The 17,793-nt window shown below is 34.8% G+C and overlaps 1 protein-coding gene across 9 annotated transcripts in view; it reads right to left on the bottom strand.

Moving 5' to 3' along the window:
• Positions 1 to 17,793, bottom strand: part of ANKS1B (ankyrin repeat and sterile alpha motif domain containing 1B) — a 408,217-nt gene that overhangs the window by 273,872 nt on the left and 116,552 nt on the right. For all 9 annotated transcript variants that reach the window (XM_077178718.1, XM_077178715.1, XM_077178724.1 and 6 more), the window contains one exon: positions 17,290 to 17,455. In XM_077178718.1, the coding sequence (XP_077034833.1) occupies positions 17,290 to 17,455 (166 nt within the window). The remainder of the gene's footprint in view (positions 1 to 17,289; positions 17,456 to 17,793) is intronic.

The following is a 17,793-nucleotide window of genomic DNA, read 5'->3' as shown; positions in this document are numbered from 1 at the left end:
AGGGTGGAAAATGAATGTGCATGAACATACATACACATAAATATATAGAGATACACTTGCACACATAAATGGACAACAAATCCAAAGGCACACTATTATTAGCAATAGCTTCCTCAAGCTCTGCTTAGTGTAGAATTTTTAATGCACTGTTTCAAACGACCTGAATGTGGGTCAAAATCCTCCATCTGTTTTGGACACCCCATCATCAGAGATAATGCAAATATGTACATATAGGTCCAGATAGCTCAGTGCCATCTGGACTCAAAATGAGCTTTAGTGTGGTAACAAGACAGACCTAAATTTGATCAATTATAGCAGACTCAATTTGCTAGACTATTATAAAACTCTTATCTATTCTGGCAATTTCTATGGGTTTGGATCTGTCTTTGGAAAAAAAGTTGGAGTGCCTTTGTCTGTATATGTTACATGTCCTCTTAACATCAAATATGTTACATGAAGGCAAAAAGCTTTAAAAAGAACATGGCAATGCTAATGATCTGCCCTGGACAGAAAGCAGTCATAATCCCAATAGAAATCTTGGAAGAGCAAAAAGAAGATACTATGGAAATAGTACTTATTCTAGAGGATCAGTTTGCAGTGACTGAACTTACATATATCTCCTTGTAGAGAACAGAGCCACCAAAATGGCTAATTTAATTGTCTGGTTAAGATATTAACATATTAATGCAGGTCCAATCATGTGGGGTACCATTAGGAACAGATTTTAATGCTCTCTGATAATGGGGAATGGTCATCTACTCCTTCTAAAATCTTCACAGCTGGAATAAAAAAAGAATTACCACTTATAATTCCACTGGAGTGATAGATAAACCAGCAATTTCTGATTCCTATGATAATCAAAGATATGGATGCTTTATCAGGAATATGCTGATACTCTCATGCTGAGGAGACCAAGAAACTTCCCTGATTCCATTTCAGGGAATCTTTGAGCTTGATCCACAAGCAAGAGGGAGACACAGGCCCACATGAGGAGTCATCTAAATCTGACTCTGCATGGTAAAGAGAATTCTGACCCAGTGATGCCCTGAATTTTGTAGAGGGCTCATTAACAACCCTTTCTAAGGCAGAGCAAGGAGAAACCCATTATTCTAAATCCAAACCCACAGACTTCAGTAAAAGTAAGTGTGTTTGTATGAGGACAGGACTTGGGCTCAGTTCATTCTCTGTGGATCACTCTTGGCTGCTGAATTCCAGCAAGAGCAGATTTAAAAGGCAGGAGCCCAAGCCATCAAATAGGAAAGAATTAACATAACCCAAAACTGAGCAGAGCAGGTCACAAAATAGCAGGAACCACACTGATTTTATCTACAGATGCCATGTGTAAGACTTCTTGAACAGCATGTGTGATAAAAATGTGTTGTCCCCTGTAAGTGGGGGACCCATTGCAAAGAGTAACAGCAATAGCCTATAGTAAATTAAGCAGTTCATACAGAAATCCAGAAAAAAAAATCTCCTATTTTGTCAGGGAGATAACAAAAACATTCATGGTACAGAGTAGCCTCAAACAGGACTAAGTAATTTCCCATAGCATAGGATTCAGCTTTCAAATTGTTTTACTTGACTAAATCCTCACAGCAAATCTCTCCTACATGACTATTCAATATGGAATAAATCTACAAGCTACAGATAAGGACAACCGTGTATTTCAGGATTTCAAGGAACAAACATTACCAGAGACATTTCAAAAGAACAGATGGAATAGTGAATAACAGAATCAGTAGGTAGCTACACTGGATGCATAGGGGTAATGGTTGGACTCAACTGTTTGAATTTGCTCTTTTGAATTTGCTTGGTTCCCACACACTTAACCCTGAATAACTGTTGTTCTGAGTAGAATTGTAAATATATATCTGCAACTGTCTTGTTGAAAGCACTCAAAGCTATAACTGCCCCAGTCTTGGATGTGGCAGTTATTTCAGGATTGTATTTGGAATTAATTACCAGTGAAGTGCATTCCAGTGGCAGCAGGGGGTTTGTTTAGTTGTTTCTGCATCATCCAAGAGAGTTGGGTATGACTATTATCAAGTTTTTATTTCCTCTAATCACCCACCTGCACAAACAGACTTTGGAACTGCTTCAAGCCTGCATAACCCTTGTAATACCAGGCAACTGTCTGGAAAAACATCTCTCATTAAGTACTAATGAGAGATGATGGGTGATTTCCACCATTTCCTGAGTAACCTTTTGAGACTGCCTCTGCAAGCTGCTGATGTTTAATTGAGCATTCAAAAACAATACCACACAGTTGCCATCTACCTTTTTTATTTTTGTCTAATAGCTTTTTTGCTGGCTTTTCCATATTTAAAAGGTTTGTAGTGAAATGATTGCACTTGTCTATGACAGGTATTTCACAGATTTCTGTATTTGCCCTGTCTCAACACACAAGCAGCATATTTCTGGGAGTTCAGTGAAAAGCATATGGTATAGTTACATGTGCCAAAATATTTTTTGTTATCTTAGCCATTAACTAAAAACCGGGATGCCTAATAGTCTTGTAAAAAAAATTACCTCAAAAAAGAATGGTAGGTATTGGGGATTTCTGTGCTTATTTTTAAATTTAATTTATCAGTGAGAGGTCACTGAATGTGATCATATGCATGCCTTAGTATTTCATAAGGCTTCTCCTATAAACCAAAGAAAATAACCAGAGTGTGGTGCACAGAAAAAATACTCCACCCTCACAAAGGCAACAGATGATTACTGAATTAGGCTACATTGTCAAATTATTTCAGAAAATAAACTACAGAAGGTGGTGAGAGTAAGTGTTCTCAAATTATTTAAATAATGCCAATGATAGCCACACACCCCAGGGATGAAGCTCAGTTAATAAATAATTTAAGCAGTCTTGAAGATAAACCTCCCAATATACATCTATCTACAGCTACGGTGAAAATCAATTAATGGAAAAAACCTATATTTTCAGTTCTTCTAGGTATCACATAATTAATAAAGCTCTTTGTCAGAATACTGAAGTCAAAGTGCTAACCAAAACATTTTAAAACCAAAGACACAGATATGTTTTAAAATGTTTCACAATCCAGTTATTCCTATTTAAAGTATCTAAATTTTCAAGCAGCTTCAGAGAGATTTAGGAAGCTCAACTCTCACCCTGAAAGTTTACATTTTTGTATTTAATAGACATTTGCACTGAAAGAAGTATCTTGTTAATATGTATTGCATATTGTATCATGTATAACAGTTATATTCATTAAGCATAAAGAACTTGTCCAGCAGATAGAATACACTACAAATACACAGTAAGAATTCAGGGATTCTTTATGGGCTTTACTGTTCAATTTGAAAGAGATACCAAAGCATCTGGACCAGAGAGGACCAGACTGGACCATATAGACCAATATGTTGCCCTGATAGTGTCCAAATGACTTGAAAAAGCGAAAGGAACTACTGTGGATAATTTTGCAATAACACAATCCAATTTTCAACCAGCTAATTTTTGGCAGTACAGCATTAAAGTTTCTAATAACTCAAGACCTCAAAAAATTTGATAGCATTTTTAATTTCTGAATTTTCCATTTTATAATTAGTTTGCCAAAACTTTTTTGCCATATTTTATATATTTCATTTGTACCCATCATTTTCACCTGAAAAATACTAAAATTCTACCCCTTTTACTAATATTCCTGCATTAATTTATTTTCTATCTCCTTCAATTCAGATAAAATGATATATTAAAAAAGTTATATATTTAGACATTATTCATCTTCTGACTGACAAAGCAGGATTTACATAACTTCTCTGAGTGTTTAGAATCTTCTCAACAGATCAGTCTATTGATTGAAACCGTAGGTTTCTCATTTGGGTTTTAGGTTCTGTAAAATCCATACGCTAGCTTTGTAAATTTCTTAAAATTCTTCCCATCATGTTTTCCCACTAATACAACCTACTACACTTATTATAGAGAGCACAGATACCTAATTTGGATAGATTGTTGGAATTTTTGAGGGCTGCAGTTAACTACATAAAGGAGTGATAACATTAGCACAAAACTGTATATATTGAAGAGGTGAGCCATTTGTATTTGCTATTGACAGCAAATGAAAAAATCTCAATTTTCAGACCATGCAGCTTTGGCCTGTTTGGTTGATTTAGATCAGTCCAAATCAGTAGATTTAGACAAGAAGGAGTATTCCAGCACAGTGGAGCAGAAACAAAGAGGGATTACAATAAAATCTATTAGTAAAACTATTGGGAGTTTGTCAAGTTTTATGGAGAAAAATATGGCTTGAATTTTTCAAGTTTCCGTAATTTACAGTTCATAAATTATAACAAAAAATCACAATTAATCACACTGGAATACAGGTAAGAATTTAACTAAAAGACCCACACAAGTCCTGTCACTCTTACTGGCAGAACTCCTAACCAGTAACAACTTCCTACTGCAAATGGCACTATTCCATAAGAACACACTTTTGTTAAATTGATCACTAGCAAATTCTTTTTGCAGTTATATCAGATTGGATGAGAATAACTTTGAAAGACAACTTACATAATTGATTAGAAAAAAGTTTTTTTTTCAAAATTTACTTTCACAATATTCACAGGAAGTTCTGTTATCTTTTCACCATATTGTATGACATAAATAGACATAAAAGTAATGGAAATGCTCTTGGATAAAACTTTAGTGTTAATCCCAGTCCTATGGGTAAGAAAATGGTTTTAATTGTGCTGCAGTATTTATTATGTATCTTACAACATGAAGAGAATGATTTCTGAAAGAAAAAGGACATGGGGTGAACTGGAGCTAGACTGCAAAGAGTATTCTTACTAACAGCTGGTTTTAATGTCATCATCCAGAACAGTTACAACCACATACAGTGCTATACTGCACTACAGAAAGAACACATTCTGCTCTGGAGCCACAAAATATGAAATGGTCTTTTTGAAGACTACCTGTTTTCTGATAACAATAAAGCAGCTGGGTGTGAACATATTCTTTCATATGGGTTCTTCCAAAACTGAGATATTTTAATGCATATCAGGAAAAAAAAAGAAAAAGACTAATTTGATATTCTGTTGCAGTAGCAAATTATTCTGTTATTAGATACTATTAAATATATGCTGCATCTATATGTTTGTGGATAGGCAATAGAAACCCTTTCCCACCCTGTTTTGATATATAGCAAAATCCTACATGACTTGCACACTTCAAGTTTTCTTTTGAGGTGGCATAAGAAGAAAATGGTACGAAAAGAACAAAAATCAAATTTCTGTAAAGTAAGAGAAGAAAACTTTTTGGCAGCAAGCTATACGTTGCCATCAGGACTAGCAAATGTGAAAGGGAGACAGAAGCAGAGAAAATGGAAATAAATGAGTGGTTTAGCTTCAAATAGAATAGGAGGATTTTTTTTAATGCAACACTGAGTACCTTCACTAGGAATCAACGTTTTTCTATTTTTTAATCATTTATTACACTGAATAAAGCAAATAAATCTGTTCATTATGTACAAAATTGGTTTATTTTAGAAATTGCTTAATATTGTCACAAATATTTTGACTTAAACAAAATTTAGCAAGCTATGCCAAGATTTCTGTTTTCCAAATGTACCAAAGTTAATAGAAAAGTTTATTAAAAATTCTTAAAACATATAATTCTTATTAGAAAGAATTCCCAGTGGAACACATTAAAACATATTCAAGTGTTAAATACAATCTCTTAATTCTTTTCACAAAACTACATTTCAGTTGGTTTTTTACTGGCGAGGTTAAGACAGCGGAAATAGGAGTATTTTATTTTTTTTTTAATAAAATCTAGTATTTCAAATCTGATTCAGGCCAATGCTGAAATAAAATTATTAGCATGGCTATTCAGTTGATTGGATGGTATAATATTCCAATTTTGACACAGTCAGTCACCAAAATAAATTCTCCTAAAGACTGCCAATCAGAAGAGCCAGAAAAACTTTTTTAGTTTGTTTGGTGGTGAGCAAAGGGAAGACTTACTGTATGGGGTGTCTAGCATGGAGCTGGGATGCACACAGGATGTATTGAATAGAATTCTCGTGTTCTGAGATACATGTATAGTCACTCATATTATAGTCTGATGCTTAGGGTTCCCCTGATCTTCCACATCCCTGATATGGGGCATAGAAACACAAGGGATTGCCCAGGTAATCAAATCTAATAGCTAAATCAAAGGTAATCACATAACAAAAACTGTGCTACACATCTACTTGCCATCTGCAGCAAGTCACAAGCCATTCCCTAATAAACTGTGTTAAACTTGCAATCTTCAATATAAAAATACCAACAAAGCTGGAAAAACTATACAAGGAGCAGGAGAGATCAGGAGCATTGGTAATGCTGAGAATGTCTAGAGTACCCTAAGATAAGTATATTGTAGTGTCTATTGATTAAACATTTAGAGCTGAGCGGCTTTACCATCTGAAACTAAGAGACCAAACAGCAGAGAAATTAATTTTCCACAAAAGACAGAGTTCTTTGTCTGATTCAACACATACCTCTATTGCAGTTCCAGTGTTTCTGAAAACCACTTGAGCTTTTTTTACAGTACTTGAATGGCACTGCATTATAGACATAACTCAAGTGAAGCACTAGCTCTTGAGCACTGAATCTCTCAAACTATAGGACTCAACTTCATCTTCATGCAAAATAGCACAGTATCTAGTCTTGAATATAAGAGGATAAAACCTATGAGCTCAAGATAACTGGTTCTTCCCAGCTTCTAAAATGGAGTAAGAGTCAAACTGAAAAGCTTTGTAGAAGATCAGGGTAACATTGGCAGAAAATTCACAGGTGCATCAGGAGACATGTAATATTAGCTATATACCTATTAAGATCTATGTGCAATGCTATACCTATTTCAAGCTTATATTCCTCTAGAATGTACCAGATGCATGTAAACTGCAAACAAATTTATAGATGAAGTTTTACTATTACTCCTAATAGTAGCAATTTGGTGAAAAGTATTTTTTACTTAATACTTTTTAATAATATTTTACTTAATACTTTTACAGAAGTATTATTTCCCATTTATCTATTAAGTTACTGCCACTTATGAAAGGCACTGTCATTTACATCTGCTCAATTATCAAACAATCCCATCAGCACTCTGAGATGTAGTATTACTTACTAGAATGGAATATGTTCTATGTGGTCTATATATATTCCAGCCCCAACTCAAAAGTACTACAAAGAACATCGCAACTAATAGTCATTTAACAAAGAAAAACTCAAATCCTGCTAAATAATATTTTCATGTGGGCTTTAAAATGCAAAACAGCCAAAAATAATTATGTTCCTTTGAATTATTGTTTTGATTTGAAAAAGGGTTTTTGTCTGACAGCATGCAGTCAAGTGTATAATGAGATCATTCTAGACAGTAATCACACCAGGATGGATGAAACTGAGCATTGGTCAGAATGAACACACTTTGATGAGCACTCATTTGCAAAAATTGCCAAAAACTCCTGTGAGGGCTGATTTTTTTCAACTGCATTTTAATGAATAATAATAAAACATCAGAAAAATTTTAACATATGCTGAGCAGAAGCCTTTTTCCTTGTGTTGGTAGAGAAAACAGAAGCTAGTCCTTTGGAAAATGAAATTACTTCAAAATAAACATATTTACTGGAACATAATGGATGGGCGGAGAGTGCATGTATTTTGATAATGAACTGATCCCATGGTATCACCACCTCCATGTGTGTTAACTTCAAATATGACAGAGTATTTTTAAGAATAAGATTTCATTCTTCAGGATATTATCAGAGATGCTATCCAGGGGAGCAATTATCCTAATTATATACTAAAAACCTTTTAGAGGGATGATAAGGTTTTAATGGAAAGTACATTAGAGCTGCAATATGTAAGAATTGACACCTCAATTGTGCAACCTCAATGCAGTCTCCTGTGCATAGGCACTCTGAAGAAGCCTTTATGATAATAATGCTGTTTCTTCACATGACTTCTGCTGCATCAAGGTCATAAAAATGTGGGGGAAATGGACAATGGAAGAAACAAAATTATGGTACATCACTCTAGAAATGTGGCAGGGTCAACATTATTATAAACTGAGAGATGAAAAATATTTTCCCGAAATATCAAACAGAAACTCGTAGGATAATATTCCAAACGAATGTTAAATGAGAGTTACTAAAGCTAGAAATTTTTAATCAATATATCTAATTTGTATCCAAGATTTCAAAAAGATCTGGCAAGAATTCATCTCAATAAATGGTGCTGTCTCTTAATAGTACCTGGCATATTGATAAGATTTAAGATTAAAAGGAAGCTAATGGAGTAACCTTGGTCATTATAGGCTTTCAGCCTGAGATCAGGAATAATGGAATAGCTGATATGGATCACCATTAATAATAAATGGAAGGGACACAGGTCATGCAAATTAATGTTATTTCAGAAAAACTGGATCTTTTTAGTTAAAAACCAAGGTTAAATAATATGTAAAGTTTTTGGAATAGAGGTAAGTACTACAAGTAAATTTGGATTAATAAACTTTACTCAAGTGGTCTGTCTTTGCAGTGGCGAAAATTAAAAAATTTTTATACTGAATTCTTCCAAATAATGTGCATGAGAAGAGTGCCCTACCCAAATGGAAAAAAGGTAACAGTTTTACCATCCTTATCCTGCAAACCTACAATGGGTAGAAGGAGTGTCAAAAAGCCTACACAGACCTCATTCCTTTAATGCTCTTTGTCAGGATTCTGAAAGCTGCCAGTTAAATGGGGAAGAGTCAGCCAAGAAAGCACTCTAGAAACAGCAATCACTGAATACTTCTGTCTGTTCCACAGTCTACTTCTCAGTTTATGACAGTGAAGTTTTATTTTAGCCCTGCAGGAAAAATTCCCATTTTTTTCAAAAGTCAAGAAGTGAAAATAATAAAAAAAGTAAAAAAAGGCAGAATTTTTTTATTCCCAACACTGCAAAGAATTCATTTTTATCTTACTGCTTTGGAGTTAGAGTCTGCCACTCATTTGGTGACAAAAGTGGATTATTTCAATTTTCTAGTTATTAATTTGAGAGTTTTATGATAACAAAGGTTTATCCAAATACAAAATTTCACTGTTTAAAATAGAATAACTAATGGAACAGCTGTCTTAGAGGAATCTATGGCTTTATCTCATGCTGCCCTGGACTGCTTAGAGGGGAAGCCAGAGGAAGAACTGCTACTGAAAGTTTCTATAATTTATTTTCCCTCATCTCTTAATTTGTTCTGCTAATACATTTATAATTAGGGTCAAATCCTAATGAAAATGGTGCTTATTTTGTACAACAAAAGTTAATTTTTTTCCTCTCCCTTTGTAACTTCTAACAAAAAAACAACATTTCCTACATTGTGCAGAAAATTGAAACAATAAAGCATGGATATTTTCTTCTTTAAACATTAGGGAGGGGAGATGTGCACTGTGGGTGTATCTATTGACAGCAGGCTACAAGACATGTCAAGAAAGAATATGGGACAGCACCTGTCTACAAAAAGTGAATACAGATCAACTGGGCCTGTTTCTTGGCTAATACCAGAAACCTCCAAACCTGGACAACCTAGGAACAAACTTCACTGTAGAAAGGATTTTCAGGCTGTCTCACTCACCTCCAGAACACTACCCAAATATAGCTAGGGTGGACCACAGCTTCAATATGTTGTCACAACTGGAATTGAAGGAGGTAGTTCACAGGGCAGAAATCAGAGTTACACACCTCACTGACCAGTCTACAGCCACTTCCAACTACAACCGTGTAGCAGATAATTTGAGAGGCATCTTCTCCTGATCTCAGACAAAATCAGAAGGGCAATATTCTCAAGACAGTACCTCATTCTTCATCTCATAATACAAGAGATATTTTCCCAGTCTCATATCAGTACTTAATTGACTAATTCCTAATTCTAATGAAGCACCTTCTTTTGGAAGATGATGTACACAGTGAAAATCTAACTCAACTGAAATCAGTATCAAAACATGTGCTAACATCAATGACATTAAAAATACATTTCAGCCTGAGACTCAGATCACTTGAAGATCTAGTTATTGAGACCAGCAGGTTTATAACCCCTTTGTCAATAAAATAGTGACCAATACAAGACCACAGGTGAACTGTGCTCCTCTAGGAGATACAGTACTTAAAAAGTCAGTAGAAAGCATCCTAATTAAATAATATCAGGAATACAAAAACCAGGTATGAAAATATCATTATGGTAAGACAAAACTCCAAAGCTTCTCATATTTTGGGGATTTGTACTTTAAAAAATTAAAAGGAACTATAAAATTCCAGAAGATACTTTAAAACTTAAAAGAAATTATAAAATTGTAATTTCTGTTATAGAAACAGCTACAGCAGCAAATACTCCAGGCATAAGTTTCAGGAATCTTTTCTGGTTTTGAAGGGTGCTTAAAAAAAAGAACTAGCTGTACTGAAGAAAAAACCCAGCAAAATGCAAGATAGAAGAGCTATTGTATATTTCACTCTTCCATCAGCATTCTCTTGATTTTCATTAAAAGTTCACATGAAACCAAAAAATCTTAACTGTACACACATATTAATGTACTAGACAAAATCACTTCTGATAAATGTGCACTATATCCTGCACTACATCCTGTGGCAGTTGGAATGACAAACACAAAATGTGTCACCACTGAAAGTCAGGAGAAGGGTAGTTTGGTTTCTGGTACTGTGTGCTGGCAAAGATGTGTATCTTGAAACTCTGAATGTGAACCTTACAACATTGTAAATTTACCTGTTAAAACAAGTCAGTTGATACATTCTGTACAATAGCTAAATTATGTCCATTTAGTTCAAACATGGGATAAAGTAAGGAAAAGAATAGGAGAGAAAAACAAAGTATAGGTCTTGACATTAAATTTCACTATTAATAAGTTATTGATCAAAAGTTCAGGTGAAAAATTTTGCTAATTTTCAATTTTTACTTTGAAGTAAATTTTACTAAAAAGCACATAAACAACCAAATCAAACTATTTTCATTTGGACTAAATATAACATTTAATTGAAAAAAAAAAGTATCTGTTTTCCAGTTCAACCACTTCCATTGGTATAAATATTTTAATCCAGATTTGATTTCACAAGAGTTCTTGGAGAGCTCCAACTTCTCCAAAGACAGAATTTTAGGATAAATCTGTCTTGACTGGAGTTGGCCATCAATACACTGAAGTTGGAAATAAGAAGCTTCTTAATACCTAGCACAGAAATCAGTGATTCTAATACAGATGAGTTTGAAGAGCAACAGGCACAAAAGCAAGATATTTTGAAGATCTGTCTTGAAAGGAACTACATAAGGACTAGAATCTAACTTTTCTCCCTTTAAGGGGAATATTGTCATAGTTTCAGGGCACTGTGAGGCTCTCTTGCTCATTCTTTCCATGGCCTATGATACTCTTTCTGTGCTAGATGTAAAGGGGGATTATATCATGCAAAACATCCTGAGAACTGGGAAACTTTATTTAACAATGGGAGCATTTCTCTAAGGCAAAAAATTACTTAAGAGAAGAAAATGCTTGCTGCCTAAGATTTGTTCAGCTATTAGGTTGTTATGGAAACACAACCCTCTTTTGTCAGGGAACCAACTCCACCAAAAGGATGCAGGGCTCACATTATGATACCTATGCCCTGTGCTCTCTAATGACAAGCTCTGAGTGGCTCCTTGCTTCTCCCTCAACATACAGACCAATTACACTCTTTGGAGATAATGTCCCCTTGAGTAATAGAGAGAACAAGAAGGGACATTTGATTAGCACCTATATATCACCGCTGAATCACAGAATATTCTGATAACAATTCCTTGGAAGGGTCAACAAGATCACCAATGTCCAACTCATGGCCCTGCACAGAACAGCCCCAAGAATGACATCAGGTGCCAAAGTGTTGTTGAAACATTTCCTCAGCTCTGGCAGGCTGGTGCTGTGATGTCATGTCAGGTCCTGAAGCACTAGTAAGTTTTAATGGCCCTGATAAGCATTCTGAAGTTCTCTGTTCACATCCCTGCTGCTTAGAAAATTCAGCACTGATGGCAGGAAGGTAGTAATGATTTAGAATATGCACCACAGTATCAAAAGCCTTCATGAACAGCCAGTTGTTTCAGAAACATTTATGTTCAATTAGGCTAAATTTCATAGAGTATTTTCAGCTGGTTTAGACCAACTGTTACCCTGGCTCCTTTATTATGCCCTTCCATACAACTAAGATGATTTTCTTGATCATTAAATATCCTTCGTTGAAAGTATTTAAGCCTGGGGAGTTAGACTGTAGGTCATGTGTTTAAGAGCACTATATCCTACTATCTCTGGTTTAAAAAGCATACTGAAATGAAATACAGCTCTATTAGCAGTCCTGCTTGAAGCAATACAAGTGTGAGTGGCTTTCAGAAAGGTTTGTGTCTGACCCTTCAGATCAATTGGAGTTTCAAAGTGGTGAAGCATCGATGACTAAAGCTACACTCTTGAACTTCTTTTCATTCAGACAATTTTTTATATCTGGCAGTGTGATGGTTCCTTCTTGTGGCCACTTTTCACTGATTTGCTTATAACTAGAAAATAACTGCACAAAACTGAAGGTATAAATTAATCAAGTTAGAAAATATGTATCTGGGATCTTAGTCTCAAACTGGAAAACTGAAGTGTGCAAATATTAAGGATTACTGAAGTCAAACAGAAACTGATGATCTGACAAATAGAACTTTATTTACCAAGCCAAGTATTTGATGATTTTGAAATTAAGTAGAAGACATATTTTAATGTTGATAAAAATGTTATCACAGCTAGGCTCTTTTTTCTATTCAGGTTTCTGGAGAAGAGACTCCTAGATATCTGTGTGAGACTGCTGACACAGTGTTATACAGCTGAGGTGATATGACACACTGACAAGTTTTCAGGTTCATTTTCACTGTAATGACAGGAGAGGGATGCCAGGCTGAGAAAGCAAAAAAAAAAAAAACTAACCCTAATAGTGCAAAGAACTGGCCAGCCTGGGGACAGTTTGGTAGAGTGTATTAATTCAATGTCAACTACTTTTTATTAATTTCCCTGTTGTGATTATGAGGCTATAATAAAAAGGTATGATTAATTACAGATTTATTAACTGCCTGGTCCTCCTGAGGAGTCACTGGCATTTAAGCACAAACCAAGCAATTTTTTCAGATAACAAAACACCCTGACTAACAAAAGCAAGATTGTTTCAAAGTACACTTAGCTGGGCAAAGGAGCAGAATAGCTGCTATCTCTTTCTTTATGTTTCAGCTCCCTGCCTTGCGTTTGCCTGCTTTAGGCTACTGGCAACACAACATGTCTAAGGACAATTTTTATCCCTGATAGAACCCATACCTTTGATATAACTGGGTAGAGTAGTTGTACAAGAGCTATCTTTAAAATTACTGCCTTGAGAGTTGCTGATTGTGCAGTGGCTGAGAGCTCAGCACAAGTGAAGCCCTATAGTATTCACCTTACTTCTCAGCTGGATTTTGCAGCCCACACTGAGTTCTGCATTGCCACAGCTCAGCTGTTTTTAGAGTTGAAGATGGCTCACTAAGGCATCCCTGACCTGCAGCCACAGTGAAGTAACATAATGAAACATAAGAGGTTCTTGAACTAGAATTCTCTTATCCAATGATGATTCTCATGCAGTTGGCACAGAGAAATGTCTCTTGTCATTGAGATGTTTTATTAAAACCTTTGTTAATCTGCATAGACAGAAGAAATTTCCCAAGGAAGGTGGTTGTATTTTTCTTCCACAAGTTATTTGGGACAGAGTTTGAAAAGTTCTATTTCCTGATGATACTCAAGGAGATCTAAAAATAGTTTAATTATTACTGGCCATCACTCACTATTATTGAAAATTTAACATGTGAACTGTCCCCGGGTGTCAGTCATAGGGAGTTTCTGCAGTAGAAATGGTAAAATCCGACTCAAAGAGATATAAATCTCCCTGCTGGGTAGGGACATGCATTTAACTACAACTAGAAAACCCTAATGTAGCTCAGATTTCATTCAATATCTCTCCTAAATAAAATGGATGACACTACGAGGTGCAAGGATGGATTGTGATACAGAATGTCTAAGCTACTAAGGGTACAAGTCTGTAAGGATCTTGGACATCAGAGCCCCAAAGCAGCCCCAATACCTAAATCAGTATTCTGGACTCTATATAAGTGACCAAAACCACACTAACTTCATGAACATAATTTTAAATTCATTTACACCTTCTCCAAGATGATTTGTTCCTATAATTCACAAAATTTCGTTACATCCCTAAAAGCAAAAGGAAAATTCTAATGCATGGCTTATGAACTAATAAAATTTCATTACTATTTTTCAAGGTTAAATATGTCATGTGAACTTTTTAAACAGAAGAGCAGTGTAAAAATTAAGATGAGTAGCAGAAATGCCTACTTTAAGAAATATTGATACTGTTGGATACAGTACATATCCAACAGAACAATAGCCAACAGAAGAATCAGTCAGATTGATTAATGAATCACTATTTTATATTCATTTTATGAGATGGATCTATGAAATTTTAACCCCAAATTTATATTTTACTTAATGGAATGAATGTTCTCAAAGAGCACAGTATTTCAGAATATTCCTATCATGTGTTAACTACTAGTTCAAAAAAAAAAGATGAGAAATAATTTCTGCCAAACTTGTCCTATTACTCTTTTACAGAAAAAAAGAACAGTTTAACTTGGACTGAGACACACAGTCTTTCTTACTCTTAAATCTGTGCTAATTAGAAGCAATTGCTTTAACTGTGAGCATAAACCAATAAATGTAACTGTTCCTCTTCCTATATAAACCTAATTTCTTGCAAACAGACATAAAAGTCACAGAAAATAGGGTTTCAGAAGTAAAGATAACCAACTTTATGACTACTTTTAATTTCTTTCTATTCAGTTTTTCTTTCTGAAAACAAAGAAGCCTTTACCATTTGCTGCATGGAGTTCTCGTCCTCTGTGATTCCCTACCAGTTCAACAACAAGACTCAGGAGAACTACAGAGCAGTCTGTTTTTTCTCCCCAGAACCCTATATATCACATAATACAGAGATCTGAAATAGTATTCCCAAAGTTGGCATGTCTCGGTGACACAAAAACTGAGGGAAATTCAGGAAAAAAACCCATGCAGAATTAGATATTTATTTTAAATAAATGATCTATAATGATATGTAACTTATTCAAGCAATAACTCCATACAACCTAAAGTGGCAGGATGACTTCGCATACAATTACACCTAGAGCTAAATACCTTATAACTGAGATTTATTGTTAGATTTATTTATTATAAGATTTATTTCATTTGGTCCATTTCTAGTGTAAGATAAGAGCTAACATGATTCCAGATATGGCTTGCAAGCAAGGCCAGTTAGATAGCTTCTACATTTATAGCTTAAAATAAAACTACATTTTTCTATACAGCTGAATGTTCTTCCAAATAAAATGCCAAGAGAAAAATATCATAGTGGTATATGGAAAATTAACAGAAGGAATTACAGTACATTTGTATTGTCAACTCATTGATCTGTTAGATCTTCTAAATATCATGCACACCCTCATGAATGTCCTACAGCTTCCTTGGTTATACTCTAGGTGTCTGACACACACTATTTTAAACTTTATACAAAACATATTTACAGATTAAGATATAAAAATGTCCTTCATAGGATCTGTGTTTCTTGCTGATCTTAATGGATTTACTATGCCTAAGAAAAATGCTTATGTTCAGCAGACAGCACAATTCCAAAGCTGGTATTTTAAGTAGTAAAAGCTCCATCTTGTTTTAAAAAATGGGAAGATTTGTTGTTGAGCCCCATTATTAAGAAGACAGGTAATCAACTCCCCCTATCAATTTATTGGGTATGTGTATGGTAGTGTTTCCACTACAATAAATATATTTATAGCAATTATTCAAGTAGAAGTGTGAAAAACAAAGATAATTTGTTATTTTCTTCCTCTACTGAAAAGCAACCCACAATATTGTCCTGCACAGACTAATTTTGTTTAAGACTATCAGAGTCAAAATCATCAAAGTCAGAAACAAGTAGTAGAAGCAAGTAGTCATGCTGATGTTCAAGTCAGATTCTGGTCCATTCTGTGCAGCTATGCTACAAAGATGCTATCCTATTTTGTGCCACCTTTTAGACTGCTGCTAATAATTCAGGTTCCAGCAAGTCTTCTTTAGCCCAAATTGAAAAGAGAGGTAGGAACTACAATCCACTCCACCTTACCTTGCAAACTACAAAGCTGTATCTTGCTATCTGGCCCTCATACACTATGCCTGATACAGCTCTGGCACTCCTTCAATATTAGTTCAGCTGTAAAATCAAGAAGGTGCTTCCCCTCACACAGACCAGAGCAGTAGCACGATGTTAGTCAACAATCATCTGTCATCCTTGTACATTACCCAAATCATGATTCCTAATCAAGATCACACAGGTCGGAAAGTCAATTGCCTGTTTCAAATAGGTCTCTGCTGCTGAGAACTGTCATTTGTCACAGCAGACTCTCAGTCCAATTACTTGGAGCAAAATTTCTCTATTCTGAAATTCCTGTACCAGGTGGTGACTAATGAAGAGTTCAAAATAGGGTAATGGAAGAGATCATATAATTTTGGAGAACACATACACAATTCTTACAGATAATACCAGACTTAGAGATAATATCTGACTTAGCATAATTCTATTAGTATTCTATTAATAATTCTATTCTATTAATAATTCTATTATTGCTTTGAACAGCAAAGAGTTAAAATAGTTTAAAACTATGTATATATAACACAATAGCAGCAGTATATAACACAAACAGCAGTCTGTCAAACTGTCATTTAATATTTAATATTCTCTTAATTCTCATTCAATATTTAATTTTCAAAAATGGATGAGGTATTCTTTCACGTAACATGAAAATGCAGAGTACTTTGAATTTTGAAGTAGTTCCATAATGTTGTAGCTAAGGGGTACTTAGAAAAAAAAGAAACAGGTTGGTTAAAGGATTATTGCAAAAGGCTTGTCTACAAGAAACACTTTCTAATTTGGCTGTTTGAAACCTCGTCTTTATCTAGGAAAGTATTTAAACATCTGCTTTGTTTTCACTTCTACAACATTTTGCTATTAATCTTTATTCGGATGTGAAGCTCTTATAGTAGCTAATGGAAGACTATAATCACACTGTGATAAACAGAGAATTGCATGCTTAAAAACATAAACCTACATATTCTATAGATTAACCCTTACACCAATGACTGTGTAAAGGATTATTTGGTGATTTACCTGGTCTTGAGGAAGGAACTCTTGCTATCTCTAGGGAACAAGGCTTTTTGGTGACTGCTATGTCTATGGAATCACAAAGACTGCTGTCATTTTCTGAAGGAACTGCATCCAGAGGTACAGAAGGTATTGCTTCCAGTGCATAACCTCTCTTCTTTGAATAGGATTCCTGAAATGCAAAAATTTCAGTAGGTAAGAGAGGTATTTCTCAGATGACACAGGAAAAGGACTAGGCTCAATAACTCTGGCCAGCAGGGTTTAGAATTCAGCAAATTAAATACCACATTCTGCTGAAATCCAAACTGTAACAGACCAGAAGAATAACTTGCATGCTAGAAGAAAACATTTATTTCTTTAAATTTTCATATAATACAGTTCTTTTTCAGTTTACAGAAGAACTTCATTCATCAAACTTTTTATTTAATGAAAACTGGATTACTGCTTTTGCAATACCTGTTTTGCTAGCTTGTAATTCAGGGGATGTCTCATTTTCTTTTTTAATTGTAT

This window comes from Agelaius phoeniceus, chromosome 5 (assembly GCF_051311805.1).
Source record: "Agelaius phoeniceus isolate bAgePho1 chromosome 5, bAgePho1.hap1, whole genome shotgun sequence".
Taxonomy (NCBI): Eukaryota; Metazoa; Chordata; class Aves; order Passeriformes; family Icteridae; genus Agelaius; species Agelaius phoeniceus.
Note: the sequence above shows the minus strand (reverse complement) of the source record. Positions and strands in the feature narration are given on the sequence as shown.